The 16,203-nt window shown below is 41.7% G+C and overlaps 1 protein-coding gene across 1 annotated transcript in view; it reads right to left on the bottom strand.

Moving 5' to 3' along the window:
- The window catches only part of AP3D1 (adaptor related protein complex 3 subunit delta 1), a 37,741-nt gene extending 22,480 nt beyond the window's left edge, over positions 1-15,261 (bottom strand). Inside the window, exons 1-5 of the mRNA XM_088526795.1 lie at positions 15,078-15,261; positions 2,017-2,112; positions 1,389-1,469; positions 1,176-1,256; positions 69-176 (exon numbers count right to left, since the gene is read on the bottom strand). Coding sequence (XP_088382921.1) covers positions 69-176; positions 1,176-1,256; positions 1,389-1,469; positions 2,017-2,112; positions 15,078-15,173 — 462 coding nt within the window. The 5' untranslated portion in view covers positions 15,174-15,261. The remainder of the gene's footprint in view (positions 1-68; positions 177-1,175; positions 1,257-1,388; positions 1,470-2,016; positions 2,113-15,077) is intronic.
- Between the last annotated feature and the right edge of the window lie 942 nt (positions 15,262-16,203).

Genomic DNA, 16,203 nt, shown 5'->3' with positions numbered 1-16,203 from the left:
TTCAAATGATTTAAACTTTCTTTACACATCTACATATGGCAAAAGACTGGTCTGTCTTATCAACTCACCAGCGTCATGATGTCATTTGCCAAGTCCCTGGCAAGATCTGGAGTAACAAAACAGGACAAGCCAGTCAGTGCAACTCCGGTATCATATTGGTTAGGGCTACTCAGATCCTAAAAAAGGAAAAAAAGGCTCAAAAATTTAAGATTTAACAAGAAGTAGAGAAACAACTTTCTCAGAACAGTTTTAGTCATTCGTTATGAAGACTTCCTATTTCATGGGAACATTTATACTAACTACTGAGAGGGATGCCATCCAATCCCCACTAAAATACACTTAGCCCGGGGTTTAATAAAGGGCATGAAGCATCAGAACTAAACAAGGAAAGGAAGACATATCAGATCATATACCCCAGATACAATCAAAAATCTCCCAAAAAATATCAGAAATTAAATCGAAAAATCCCAAATTATATAGTATTAATTCAAAGTTGCCATCACTTCACTGTAACCTCATGGTGTCTTTTAGTGCCCACCTTAACTTCTCTGTTACAGAAGAGAAGCTGTCAGTAAACTAGAAGGAAAAAAATCAACTCATGACTTTCAGTCCAAGAAGACAAAACACAAGCCAGTGTGCCTATCTGAAGCTAGTATACCATATTTTCTTTCAAGTATTTCTAAGATTCAAACTGTTAAATAAATTAATATTCCTATGTGCATATATTCTAGTACGAATTATAAAAATCAGAGCTCATGATACACAGCAAGCCCAAGTTTGATCAGTTCTTACTGGAAGGAAACAGTCCCTCCTGTAAGTTCACAAAAACCAGATGACTGATCAGTTTATCTCAGGAACAGAGACCTCACGCTGAGCCACTGCCTTCTTACGAGGGCTGCCTGAGACACTGATGTTGTCACTGATATTGTGCTATGCTCTTCACCTGGCACTGTGCTGAGTAAACGTACAGCTGGATGAGATGGCAGGAGGGAACCTAAGGACAAGTACCAAGCATTTGATGCCCTCAGATTGTGGAACGAAAGCAGACCATGACAGAATTCCACTTGGACCTTTCTGCGTTCCCCTCCCAAATGGTATTTTTTATAGATTTGAAGTTACAGGTCAGGCGACCACACACAAAAAAAGAAGCTTGAAAACTGAAGACAAAAGTTTACCTTTCGGATTTGATTCGTTGTCAGCATAATTACATCAGTCCCTTCATGGAAACACTGAGAGGCAGCTAGGTAACCAATTCTCTGTAAACAAGATAGCGGGAGAAAGCTGGTTATTTATAAGCTCAGACAGTGCTCAGATTAAAAACTATTAGCTTCACTGTAGCAAATTTTTATTATTGCTGTTAGCCAGTTTTAATTGCACAAAGAACTTACCTTGAACGTAAACTTTGATGCACTCATGACTTCAATAATATTGAAAGCAGCCCAACTGATGTCATAGCCCAGCATCTGCAACTGTTAACAGAGAAGCCAAGACAACAAAGTTGTAAAACAAGATACTTGAGAAAATAGTCGGATACCCTAAATTAAAGATGGAACCAGGTAAGAGTCCAAAAAACAGTACTGTAAGTTATCTAAAGGTGGGGCTAATGCTACATTCCATGTCACACTGTAAAAGCATAAAAGCTGCACCAGAAGCAAGTTTTAAAAGTTTGCCTAACTTCAGGCACTACATTTGCAATTACTGACATATCATTGGGGAAGATTTTTATTCCCAGTTTGGTTGAGCTTGATTTTTGTTTTCCCCTTTCAAAGGGAGGAGAAGGAAGAAAACAATTAAGAAAACCCCTTTCTTCAGCAGCATTTTCCCCCTTTCTCCACAGAGGCCTGAGCAAAGAGAAACTGAGATCCGAGTTTCAAATACTTGTGTAATCACGTGGGAACTTAGGCAAGAATTACCATGGTTGAAGTTGATGGCTTCTTTTGTTTGAGTAGCTGGCAGTCAGCAAGAAGGACAGAAAGTTATAGATAATGTTACATTATGTCCCAGCAAGGCACTTACGTATGTAAGTTTGCAGACTGCATTTGCTTTCACTGCAATATTATCCTGCTTTAGTTCCTGCTTGATCTCATCGATGCACTGGGAGATGTATTTCGCCTGAGGGAAATGAAGAAAAGAAAGAAAGTTACTTTCATGCTCATTTACCACAGAACATTCAGTTTTGTAGGCTTCAAGCCTGTTAACTCAGAGAGGAAAGCTAAACTCATCATTTGTAAGCACCAAATTTCCCACATCCACATTATCTAGGTAGGCACTTAATTTTGATGGAAACTCTCATTAACCAGGAACATCATGCTTTATTACAAAACCTGAAATCCACATAAAGGTTTCTTCAGGGCATTTCCTTCCCCTCATTATACTGTTCAGTCCAGAGCTCTCATTTCAAAGATTTGTAAAGAAAAGCTGCCCAATGAATAGTGTGTTTCACTGCTCTTAGAACATATATTAGCCACTAACCTCAACGCAAAGTCCAAAATTACTTAAGTGTATAGAGAGAGGGGAAAAAAAAAAAAAAAGGCACTATAAAAGGACTATAAATAGCCCACAGGTTTAAGCGACTGATGAAAATACAAGTTACCCTTGTTTGGGCATCCTGTGCCTACAACACTGTATATGTGCACACAAAACAGCCCTTGCACGGGAAAGGACAAGCACAGGTATCTGAGCTGAAGACAAGGTAAAAATACTTTTAGCTGGAACTTGTTAACTATTTCCATTTATTCAAAAAATGCCAAAGTTAAGGTACTGCCCTGGTGCGTGTTTTAGGTAAGGATCTTGCTATTTACACGTTTTGGTAAGCAACACCTCTTTATTTGTACAAATCTCAATAAGTAGGAGAGCTAAACATTGATGTTTGCACTTAAATATTTGGCCTTTGTTTCTTTTCAATCATGTCTGTGCTTGTGGGAAGGATATGGCAAACACGATTTTTAAATGTGTACAGATTTTTACTTTATAAATAGGTTTAATTCAGACAGAGACTCTTTCAGATTACAATTAACTATGATTAAAGTGTTAAAGGCATCTGCTAGAGATATCATAAAAGATTTAAAGACAGAGAAATAATCTCTCTTAGAAAGTCACATACGCACTGAGGTATTTATCATTCAATAAAAATCAACTGTAAGAGGAACCAGGCCAGAAGCAGCTTACCTAACTGCAAAGCAAAATTCTGCACAAATACTATTATTTTCCACTAAAACATTTTTCAACATCAAAGTTCAACTATTAACATTTCTCCTCTTTATACTAGAATTAATGCATTATTCCCATGAAGTTTATTTGCTTCATGGTTCTTTGACCATTTACACTGTCCTTATACTTCTAAGTATGAAATTCAGCAGTTCAAATTGGAGGATGCTACTCTTAAACAGATGAGAATAAAAATACTTTATATAAGGTGTGAAGTGCAAAGAAACTACTGTGACCCAAGGGAAGAAAAGCAGCATCTGAATTTTAATGCAGGGACTTTATGCTCTGAGCCACACTCACATAACGACCACTTACACTGCTGCAATTTAGAGTCTAGCGATCCCAGAATTGGAACCCACCACCAAGATACAAGGTGAATAAATGCTCTTCAGGGCAGGAGCTGTCTCCTTGGGTTAACAGCTTCAAAGCAGACTGAATAATTTGACTTTTTTTTCTCTCAAATCTTGAGGTTAGAGATATAAAGCTGATTTCTCATGGCATGATCCGCTCAAGTGAAATTGTACCATTATTGAGACACTTTGACTCTGGTGAACCTCAACGCTTGGCCCGTTCCTGCAGTCCCGCTCTTGAGGACAGCTCAACTCAGAAGGCACTGGGATCAGAAAACTAGCAAAGGAATTTACTTTAAGAAATGTAACATAATCCCAAATACCCATATCTGGAAAGAAATAACACCACAGAGAGGTTTTCATGTCTGCAGATGTACTAACCACCAAACAACTCTTATCCCTACAGAGAGCAGCTGTCCTCTTGGAGATGGGGAAGCGAGCACCTCCACCAGAACAGGAGAGGGCTGCTCTCAAGTAGAGAACTATCCCAAGTCACAAAGATTAGGGATTTTAGATCCTTCTCAGCCTGAAGGGGAGTCATGCCCAGGCAGCTTCCATAGAAAGTTTAAACTCAAGCGTTCGAAGTCAAAGCTTTTGGTAGTAGGCAAAAATATATGTGAACAGAGACGCTGAAAGAACCACTTACACAACATGCAAGTGATCTAGAAATACATTGTACCTACCCTTGAATTTTTTATGCACAGAGCAGCATGCTGGAACAGTGTCACTGAATCCTTCCCATGTGTATCTGGTTGCCACATCTCAGCCAACAACATCAGAGCCAGCTTTCAAAGCCAGACTCAATGCAGGTTCTCATTCTTGATGCCCATGTACAGAAAGCATTACTGGCATTTCCCAAAACTCGATCCCCAAACTGTTTGAACGTTAGCTTAACGCTCCCAAACATCTCTCCGGTCACTGTTCAAACCCACGGCCTCTGCAGCCTGCAGGCAAATCCTGCTCTATGAATCAGCCTAACATAATAACCAACTTGCTTAAAAGGGGGTGAGAAAGCAAAAAAAAAAAAAAATAGATCTAATAAGCTAATAAAATACAAGATTTTTGAAAAGCACAAAAGTCTTTCCTGAATATCTGTACATCAAATTCTAAAAGACTACAAGGAACAAAAGGTACTATAGATAGCAAGCTTTAGAGGATCAGGGGGTATTAACATTTCGATAATCTCTGTGGAGTAACACTGGTGTGAATAGGTGATACGAACAAAACTGATCTATTTTTAGCCTTGCATTATCATTCAAAATCCAACAATCAGCTCTCAGCCACATCTGCTACCACAGTTAGTGTCTAAATAAACAGGAAGGAAACAAGTACTCAAATGTGCTTCTCCAGACCAGTTCTTGCTAATCCGAGCGCTGTCTTTGCAGAATCCCAGACTGGGCATTTTCACACGGAGCGATACCCTCAACTCTCCATGACAGCTTCAAGGGTGCTCGATGCAGGCTGCAGAACTAGGCTAAAATTCAGAATAACCACTTGATGCAATGAAGTGTCTCTCTTTTTTTTTTTTTTTTTAAAGCATCTGTCAGCATGGTAGACAGAACAAGGCCTAGATATTTGCAGGAGAGAAACATTTACATATAAACCAGGCCAAAATCTGGATGCTTGTACCAGCATTGATTCATTGATAGCCCACAGAGAAATTCCTCCAATATAGTAACTTTGTAGCATGGTAAAAAAAAAAAAAAAAAAAAAAAAAAAAAAAAAAAAAAGTTTCCAAGCTTGTAAAAGGCTCATGTTTTCCTAAAATATTTTATATAACCCAAGGAGGAAAGACAAGACATGGAAAGAAAAAGGAATGCAGAAAGAAAATATTTCAGAATTTGTTTATTCTCCCAGTATTGATTTTAATATTTGCATGCTTCGTAACTATTATGTTCCTTAACTCTATCTTACCTGAAGCCCTCGCAAGAGGGTCACTTCTGGCCAGTCAACTAAGGAAAACACTGAAGTCGATACCTACACATCTCCAGCCATTCCCAGACTGCAGCTCTAAGAACACTTCACTTCTGCAGCTAAGGATGAGCAGAGTCATCAGGCAAAAGGACATTATCAGAATGGCAGCAAAGTGCCCACAGGAGTATGGATAACCCAGGGAAAAGTGTCACGGGAAGGAAGGGATCTTCTTATTCTTGTTGGACTGTCAAGCAGGATGGCAGCCCCTCCCAATGCCCCGGGAAAGGCTCCTTAAGTTAAATGCTACAGCAACCACTTTAGGGGTTGTTTTTTCTCACATATTGCTCAGAAGAAGAAAGATTATGGAAATATTAGCAGCAGCATAGCTAAAACCCAAATAAAGCAAGCAGATGAATAGGGTAATCACACTGCAAAGCTGTGAATACAGCACAGAGTCATAACTGCCATTCCTTAATGTATTCCATCAGGCAGATGTGGCAAGCATTTCTGCATCCGTTTCCAAAATGTACATGGTGATTTTAAGAACAGGTCTGAATTTTTCAGGAGCTCCAAGACCGCACCCAGAAAATATGTGTATTTAAGCTAATGCAAACGGCTAAAGTGAGGGTGGAGGAATCAAGAATGAAAATAAGACATAAGCCCATTGAAACTAAGAGCAGAGAGAAAAGTGGGTCATGGTAAGAAGCCAAAACTTCAACTTATAAGGTTTTTCATTCTCCAGCTTCTCAGCTTCCACCAAGCCAGGTTTTTTGAATTAACTTTGAAAAGTACCAAAACTTTATTCCAGCCTCCAGAGAACCTGGAATTCACTATTTGAGAGAGGTTTACAAAGGACTGAAAGGTTGTTGTTTGTCAAGAAGCACAGAAGGAAGAAATTTGCAAAAAATACCCTCCCCCCCAAAAAAACAACCCACTAATACACCTAAACAGTTACATTCTTCAAAATACAATCCTTTATCTGCATTCAAAATTTAGTATTTCACAGGATATAAAAGGACACTAATAATTAGAATATCATTTCAGTATTTTTACATTAAATTTAATCATGAAAGCTATCCATTTTCAGTTACTTTAAGGAAGCTGCACCCTCATTTCAGCCACATATCAGTCATGTGAAGTCAACAGAAGGCAAATTGCTATTAATTCTGCTGAGGATTGCAGTCAAGCAAACCAAGGCAAGGAAATCCTCCACCCAATCCCTACCAGCATCTCTATCCAGTGCATCTGCCATGGATTATTTGTTTTGTTGATTTTCACCTGCCACTTACTGAAACAGCAAAGTTTTTTTTTCATCCAGATTAAAACAGAAAAACACCAAAGAGCATCAGCCCCTACTTGTCTTGCTCTTTCAAGGTTAAATACACTGTTTTAAGGTGATTACTAAGAGTGAATGCCACAAGGCCTAAGGCACAATCTAAAATAAATGTGTAATTATCACTGTAAAACAAACTGGAATAAGAACATAAAGAGAACTGAAGCAGTTGTAGAATATGGCCTGTGTTTTAAACACTGCAGGATTTATGAGGTGTTCTTTTTAAGCACTTTGAGTTTAAGCGTGCCTCTCCACAAACTCACCTGGAGTGCAAGCACATGACACGATCTCACATGAGAGCGAAGCACTGGCTGCACCGACTTCCAGGAAAATCCACAACAACCGCTCCTTGGATTTGCCAACCTTAAGAAAGGCTGCCAGTCGGATGCAAGCCACAGCACATTTGCACCACACACCTCGGAGAGGCAAAACAGCTTTTAAACTCTCCTATGCTTCGAGCAAGAGATACCGCTGCAGGCACAGAGATCATCTGCTACCTGGTGACTTCCAGAAGACAGCTGCAAAGAAATGCTACTCACCTGCCTGGTTTCTAACAACTCCCCAGAAGGAATAATTTGCATTAGCACAACTGAACTAGTTATATTTAACTTATATACCAATAAACTGACTACATACAGCACTTGAAACTTGAGCACCACACCATGACAGCCCCAAATACATCAACTGAGGTAATGGCTGAGAGCACAAAAACAGTGAAAGATGTTATTTTTCAGTTCACTTGAGCAATGAAAACAGGACAGTACCAGAGGAACAAATTGGATGTTAACTTCAGCCATACAGAGCTAAAAAAATTACAGCATTTAAATACTAACAGAAAAAAAAAATTAAAGCTATTTAAGCAACAGGGTCCTTCCCTTCCTTAAGGCGACTACCTGGCTTGACAGAAACAGAGCAGCAAGACACAATCCCACACATTAAATTTACTCCACTAAAACCATAAACTAATCAAACTAAACAAGCACTACAGAATGAGAACAGTTATCAGGAAACCACGAGGGTTGTCAGGAGACAAAATAACGTGATGTAAAGACTACTGAGATGCAATAAAGAGCTCAGAAAACGCCTTACAACTTGAAAGGCATTAAAAAAGAAAAGTTTATCTTTTGCTCAGTTGTTAATAAAAATTATTGCTCTACATGTTTCAACAACTTTTAGCTTGCCTTTAATATTTGACTTTCCAGGGATTTAGTCACGCATCTTGTAGGTGGTTGCAAGATCCTAGACCAACGCATGGTTCCATACGATATAAATTGGAGACCTCTTGACATTTTTTGGTCACCCTTTGGCATTTCACTTGGCAACAGTCATCTTCCATATCACTTAATAGGAGCACGGTGCATTATCTGCTATGCTCTTTGCTATCACGACTGACGCTAGATAGCAAGACTCCTCAGACAAACAATATTGATGGCAGAGTGTGAAAAGTCGAATTACTCACACATATCTGCGTTTTAGTTTACACTGGCTGAAGTTACATGCACCAAATGAAGCTTAGGATCACCTATCCTAAACTGATTCATAAACCAATAAAAGCCATTGACCTTTATTTAAGAATTCAGACAGATACTAAGCAATGCATCTGTCTTAGACTCATATCAGGCAATTCCAAACAAAGATCAATTACAATTCCATAAGACACTATAGAAACACATACAGTCTTCAGAACAGGGAAGCAACATAGAAGGCTTAGATGTGGGGAAAAGAGAAATACAGAGTTGCAGCTGCTTGTCTTAAGCCAGAGCAAGTCAGAAAAGGCATTAAAACTGAGGCCAATGCATATATCCACAGCATTACGCTCTCCTTAAGACACAGGCACTGCAAAAATCAACGGTTTTCTTTGTAGGTGTACGAAAATTCTGTCACTCTCCGGCTAGGAGCAGCATTTTTGCAGTTTAACCAAAGCCACCTGAAACATTTCACACAGAACCGCCTCTATAGTGGAGCCCGGAGCACAGAGCAGCCAGTTCTCACGCACCATTTCCCCACACAGGCTCCTCCGCGACGCCAACAACTACGTGAATATTCTATAGCAAAACCCAATGCATGCCAACAAAACCAGTAAACACACATGGACACTAAGACTTTAGAGATGCCCCTCAATACAAGTATGTCTCCGATTTGATGACACTTAATTTAATTGCATAGCAGTTAAGAAAATCCTCAGTAGTTTATGCTGTCTAAACTATACCTGAGAAGACATCAGTAAACTCACAGGGTACGTAAACACGCCCGCCCCTGCAAGCACAGTATGTAATACAAACCTTTACTAGCAAATTACTCAGGAAAACGCTATAAAAGAACTTCTAAGATTGATTTTTTTTTTCAATTTGTTAGTCCCAGTCACATTCCTGTGCATCATCTCAGGCTTTAATAGGAGTTTCTGTGTCCATGTAAGAAGTAGTTGCCCCCTTTTACAAAACCAAAGTATCTGCTGTCTTAGAGATTCACACTGGTAGGAATTAGTTTGGAGGGAAATGACAACAATTAAATAAGCTCAGTGAGATATTATGGATTAATATTACATAGAAACAAAGCATTCAAAATATTAGAAAGTAGCACTAATAAATGAAAATGTTTTGAGAAGTTCCAAGCAATAGAAGGATAAGGAAGAGTGGTCAGAAAAAGATGGTTAATGGCCATCTCCTATTTCTTAAATGCAGTAAAAACGTTTGTGTAAGTGAAGTCAGTTTGTTAACTTGCTTCCTGCTGTACAATTGTACTTAAACGTCCACTGCTTGAGGGAATGACATTTAGTCACACACAGATGGAGCTGGAAGTGATACCTTTCTTCAGGTCTAATCCTACCATGATAAACCAGCTTACTTAAAGAGTAAAGCAGACATAAGTATGGGCGTCTTGAAACATTCTTCAAATCTTTTAACATATGCATCTCAGTGAAAACTAACAGTTTAGAACATCTAGGTTATAAAACAAAATATACATATACAAAACCAGCATTCAACTATGTGGCCTGCAAGCTGCTGGTTCCACCACCCCACAGACCACTGGTTTAGGAGGTGTCTGTGTGTCCCAGTTTTCTACTGCCAGTTACGCTCAAGTATTCGGCAGGCTTTGCAGACATTTTGTTATTTGGAACTTATGCTTTTTTTTTTTATTAATTAAAAAAAAAAATTGATATCACCACAAACCATGTTTTTTTTCTGCATCTTTCTGGATTTAGGCAGACTGCTTATGAAGGACTTTAATTTTTTTCAGTATGAACAGTCAGGGGTTTTAAAGAATCATTTGTGTTCCTTAACTTATTTTATAACTGGTCCCATGACTCAGACTTTCTGATGTGCAGTTTTATGCCTCCCTGGCTGCTCTCGGTACCACATCAGGAACACGACACACCACTCAAGAACACTTCCAGACAAACAACCCAAAGGTAATCTTTGCACATCAAAAATATTCACTGACCTGCATTGCGGAGGAAGAGGGCTCTCAGTAAACCTTGGGGACACACCGGAAGAGATCAAAAAAAGACGAAAAACTCATTCTCTACATTTAACATGGGGACAAAGGTGGCTGCATCAAACATCAGTAAGTAGCTCTCTGAAGATCACCACAGCAAAGCAGTTAATATCTTTGTTCTTATTCGACTTTTTTGGTAGTACTTCCTTGGACTTCACAAGAGGCACACCGTGCATGTCCCCTCCATTCCTTAGGATGAAGCATCAGAACATTCTTCCTCTTCTCTGCACTCGAATTTGTGTTTATGCACATGATAAAGTGATTCTTGTGCAGAGCTTCAAACCCTCATAAAGACAGCTACAAAAGGCTCTAGACTGGGAACAAGGCCAGGAGCCCCACTTAGGCCACCACCAATTAAATAATATTTAAGACGGGAGAAAGCAAGAAGCTAATGGAAGCCAGCTGTAGCGCCAAGCCTAAGCTGCTCTCTGTATACGAGGAAAAGCTCATTTCATTCCTTTTTGCTACCAGATTCCAGACCCTGTAGTTCCTGTGACACAGGCACTAAGCCAAGGACACTATTACACTGTCCTCACTACCCTGGAGGCCACGGTCAATCTGCTTTACTGGTCCATGTAAGGTCCTTAGCAAACTTCCCTTTGTGCAGTGTCTCTCTTTCCGACTTCGCCTTTTCTAGTGATTCAGACACACAACTAACAATAGCGACACTAGATCTACTCAGAAGTGGGTGGAATAACGAGCTCCCTTCAAAGACATTAACACATACGGGCAGCAGTAACCGATGGAGCGTCAGCAACAGGAAGAAGCACCTGGCATCAAGGATCTGCACGTTGCCTATCAGCTGGGCTGGTTTCCAGGCTTCAGCCTTCACAAACTTTTTAGTATCCCTCAGAATTCCCCTATTATGTCCCGCTCCATAATCTTTATTATTAGGTATTGATACTGCAAGAGCAGCTGGAGGCCAAGCCAAGAGACTGCAGCATCCGATGATCTCCAGCCTGGCTGATGACAGGCTGTGCATGCAAGACCTCCGTAATATTATAAGATTCCTCAAAACACCTTATACCATGATTTTACCTGAAAAAGTAGCTATTTGTATTTGTTTGCAATAACCCTTTATTTAGGAGGAAAGAAAAGAGCGGGAGATAGGGAGGTTTTTCCAATGATTTAAGTCCATTTTTGTTACATAAGTCATTAAAGAAGCAGGAACCTACTGCCAACTTGGTAAGTGACATTTTTTTGAGTACTTGAGTGCACATTTTCCAGCACATTATACGAAAACTCCAATGTGCCTCTGCTTTAGCCTTATATAAGCACCTGAAACACACAGGGCTATAGCCTGAGCAGGGCAAGTCACTACTCATTTAATAGCTCCATTTCTACTACTTCACTACCTCAGTTTTGTAAAGGTGCCTCTCGCCTTCGCAGGCAACAGTGCTTTTCTTGTTGGGTACAATAAGCTTGTTAAATGCAAATACAAAACACTGTGCAACAGCCAAACAGTATCAAGCAAAGGAGTCTCTCTCCATCCATTTCAACTTCAGGAGAACATCCCTAACCAAAAAAAAAAAAAAAGAAAAAAGAAAAAACAATATTTTCTAGTTTGGAAGTTTGGTTTATCTAGCAAGAAGATCCATTCATGGTACCAACCACTTATCCCTTCATTCAGATGTGCATCCAAAACCTAGACAGAACTGGGAGAATATATTGCATAGGTTACAAAAGCACCTAATAAATAACCGATAAAAGATCCATTGCTTTCACTGTTAAAAGGACCGATTTTCTGGGAGATTGAGAGATTAGGGGAACAAAAAAAAAAAAAAAAAAAAAAAAAAAAAAAAAAAAAAAAAAAAAAAAAAAAAAAAAAAAAAGTGAAGTGAGAATGGCACAAATTGGGTCTTTCTAGTAGGCTTGTCTTTCTCTGAAATTTTGAACCAGCACCAGGAAACACTGCAGGGATCAAAGCATCGGCATAAAGTGCTGAAAAATAAACATAACAGGTTAAACTAGGAAACAATCTAATGCTGTTATACTACCTCATACCCTTCACAGTGGTTACTTCACAGGAGGACGACGCAGCTCCAAACTTCCCTGGGAGCCTGGAGCAGGTCCACACTGAAAAGCGGCTGGGTTAACTCAGGCATTACCTCTTGCCTCTCTCCTTACAGCACACCCTGCCTCCAATTTCAGTGTTTTAAACTCAAAATAAATGGGTCAGCTTTGGATACAGATCAGATACTAAAATGAGCGTTGCCTCTGACAGGTAATTAAGCTTTTGGCAGCATGGATGTTAGCTGAGGTGCCCTCCAGCACCCTCCATTCCTCTATGAGCTGAGGACTTAAAATTGATAGCCTCAAGATCACAAGATTAATATATCACAGAAGAACGTAGTTGGTCTATAGAAAAGCTGTAGTCAAAACCTCCCACATAAATCTAGGTGACAGCCATTTGGCATATCCTTCACTATGAATACACCCTTGATGTGTCAGTGGGATGAAGCCACAAGCTGAATGGAATACCAGATACAATAGCCTGTGATAGCACCTAGAGTGGAATAGAAAACTTGCATTTAAGAACGGCAAGGGAATAAATCTGACCAACTCCTTCCAACCAGGAGAGGCTGCCCAGATAGGTGAAAAGACACAAGGATGGAATTTCCACATGACTATTTTAATTTCAAGAGGCAAGAACAAATGTACAGAAGTTAGCATTCTGTAGAATGCATAACTGTATGAAAAAGGTCAAGACAATACTCTTATCCCATTTCTTTCATTTTATTTAACAACCACAACACCATCTTTCCAGAGACATCTTTTTCACTGCATTTCTTATTGAGAGTCAGCAGTTAATACCCCTGCGACCAAATCATATTGCAGTTTGTTCTCAACGAATTTGCTTTTCCGAATTCGCCAAAATGCGTGTCTTAAGCATAGACACAGATGCCAATCAAACAAGTATACATCGTATTTGAGCAACCCTTGGTAGATACAAGGCACAATGGAAGCAGTGTAGGAAAAAGAGGAAGAATTTTTGCAGCTACTTCCTCTAAAATACTATTCTCATTTTGCAATATCACCTCAAAACTAGAAATACTGTTCATGGTTATGCACTAGGAAGCACTAAATCTATGTCCAATCTTAGTAAGAGAAGCTTTACAGTCCTATTTTGCTAGCTGTAGTAGAGAAAACAACCACATTACCCCTCAACCAGCACAACTGACAACTTTAACTTACAGAAGGAAGAAGCAACACACTTGCTTCGACCTTATCTTTGCGTATATTTTTCCAACAGTATGAAAAAAAAAGTACCTGTTATATGTTCCTTCTTAACTTCAGGCAAAGGAAATTAAAGCTACCACATTATAACCAAGCTTTGCCACAGGCTAAGAACAAACACTAAGTCCACCTCATGATGCACAGTAATTTCTCAAGCATGATGGGTGTAACGTCACTCGTGCCCTTTACCTTCTGAATAAATGAAATCCTGGAAAAGGAGCTATTTTTCACAAAATTATCTTAGAAATGAAAACAGCACATGCAAACCTCCTCAAAGAGGATGGAAGGCACAGAAGCCTGGACCTGCACAGAGGGATGCTCAGAGCTTTGGCAGTTCAAGAAGCATTTGCTGTCCTGTGCACAGAAAAAATAAAGCATGTTTATTAAAAGCATCACACAGACGGGGCCATGCAAAAACATCCCATGAAATTTACTGATTAGCTGCTCCAGTTCTAACAAAAAACATTTTAAAACTACAGGAGTGCATTTGAACACGGGGAATATCCATATAGGTATCACCTGGCTTAATAAACACTGTTCCCAATCCTCCATAGAGTTTCCCTTTCTTTTTGCAGGGTGCTGCACACTGCACAGCAGGACTATCCTCCTCTGACGCCAAACCAAGGCTCAGCGACAGAAATAAAAATTAAATAGTTTCCCAGGTATCATCATTAGCAAGTAGCACCTTGCATGGTGCATGTGGTGCTTAGAAGTCATTTGCAAAGCCAAGTGTTTTTTGGAAGATAAGCTACAATTCCAACCATCCAACAGCTCCAGCGGTTAAGAATAAAGAAGTAGTTGTCCTCAGTAAAAGGTTAGGCCATTCATAAGAGCTTTGAAGGCAACCACCGCTTACTTGTAGATGAATATAAATCACATCCTCAGGGTCCATTATTTTCAAATTAATATATGACACTTCCAACTCAACGTGGAAAATCTCACATAACGTGTTCTTGGTGACTAATTATTTGACCTCTACTAATTGTCCGATAACATCTCTCTAATGCAAAACGAACAACAGGCCAACACGTCCAACTGTTTCCTACCCACATAAGCTTACCAGTGCAGAAAATGCTTTAGCTAGACGGTATATATTAACAATTTCAGAACGGAACTGTGCTTAAACTCAGCTTTAGATGTAGTTGATTACTGCTGTGCAGGAAGTCCGCAATTCCTTTACTAGATGTATTAACAACCTCAACAACACAATAACACACTAAATAGGAAAGCAAATACAGAGTGTCACCCCCTCTTATCCACCTTTTTGACTCACTGCTCCCCCAGTGCCCTCCCTCAAGGCCTCCTTGCTGGCCTCCAGCCCACGGATACGGCTCATCTTCCTCGTTCTGAGGACCGCTGCACCCTCCCCTTTCCAGGCAACATCCCCTTTCCAGGGAGGGGGAGCCACCCGGCGGGCCTGAGCCTAGCGCAGCCGGGGCAGAGGCAGCCCTAGCCCCAAGTGCCCGGAGAGGGGCACAGGCCGGGGTGACGGGCGGGCCCCAAGCAGGGTGGCGCCTCCTGCAGCCCCCGGGGCCGCTCACCTCGTCCTCCTTGTGGTTGCGGATGCCGCGCACCAGATCCTGCAGGTTCTTGTCGAACATGCGGTCGATGCTGCCCTTCACCATCTTCAGCGCCATGGCGGCGGCGCGCCGGGCCTACGCTCCGGGCTGAGGGGCCGGGTTCAGCCGGGGGCGCCGCCGCGGCTCCTGCTACCGCTAGAGGCGGCTGAGAGCAGCGGGCTGGGCCACGCCGCTCACATGCCGGGCGGGCAGGGCTCGCTCCCGACGCGGCTACGAGGCAGCAGCGGCCGCGGCCGCGAGCGGCAGCTCCACTCAGGCTCCGACTGCCTGACAAAATGGCGGCCGGTCAGCTGAGGGCTCGGCCCCGCCCCTGCCTGGCCCCGCCCCCAGCCGCGCTATGCCCCGCCCCCGCCCCGCGCGCCCTCCCGCGAAAGCCGCGTCACTGCTGCCGGCAGACACCGCTAGCCCCGCCCCCGATGTGTCCCCGCCCCTCCTGTGGCCACGCCCACGCCGTGGTCACTCCCCCCCACGCAGCGCGGCGGGGCGGGCGGCCCCACGTGGCGGGGCGAGGCCGGCGGGGAGGGGGGCGGCCCCGCGGGGACTCCCCGTCCGCGTTCGCAACCGCGTGAGGGAAACACGCGGCGCTTGGCAGTGCCGCCTAGTGCCGCCCACCAGTGCCCCTCGATAACCCTCTGCAGTCGCTTGTCGTTCACGTCACCGCCAGGGAAATATAACGATATAAAGACCCGTGGGACCAGCCTTCCTGCTGCCAAGCAGGAGCGTGGCCACCATCCCTCTGCCCTGTGTCATCTGTGTGTGACATCTGTCCGGAGCAGGAGGTTTCTTAGTGTGGTGGGTGATGCTCTGGATAAAGAACAAGAAAATGGTGTTTTACCCCATCTTTGCCTTCCGAAAGGGATTTTGGCGTTGGGGAAAAAAGGAAGTTGTAAACAAAAAGATGTGACCTTGCAAAAAGCTGCTCATCCTTTTGAGCTTCTTTATGGCAGGAGAAGGAAACCATTTCTGTTGGCTTAAAATGTTTTTCCTCCTTGTCCTCTCTCTTCAGCTTTTGCCCTCTTGTTTGTTTTTGTTGGACCCTCACAGAAGACAGGAGCTCATAGCCTTGGTTTTTATGTTACTCAGAAAT

The sequence above is a fragment of the Tinamus guttatus genome, unplaced genomic scaffold (assembly GCF_059628265.1).
Source record: "Tinamus guttatus ecotype Peru unplaced genomic scaffold, ASM5962826v1 Tinamus_guttatus_pri_ptg000254l, whole genome shotgun sequence".
NCBI lineage: Eukaryota > Metazoa > Chordata > Aves > Tinamiformes > Tinamidae > Tinamus > Tinamus guttatus.
This window is presented reverse-complemented; position numbering and strand designations above follow the sequence as displayed.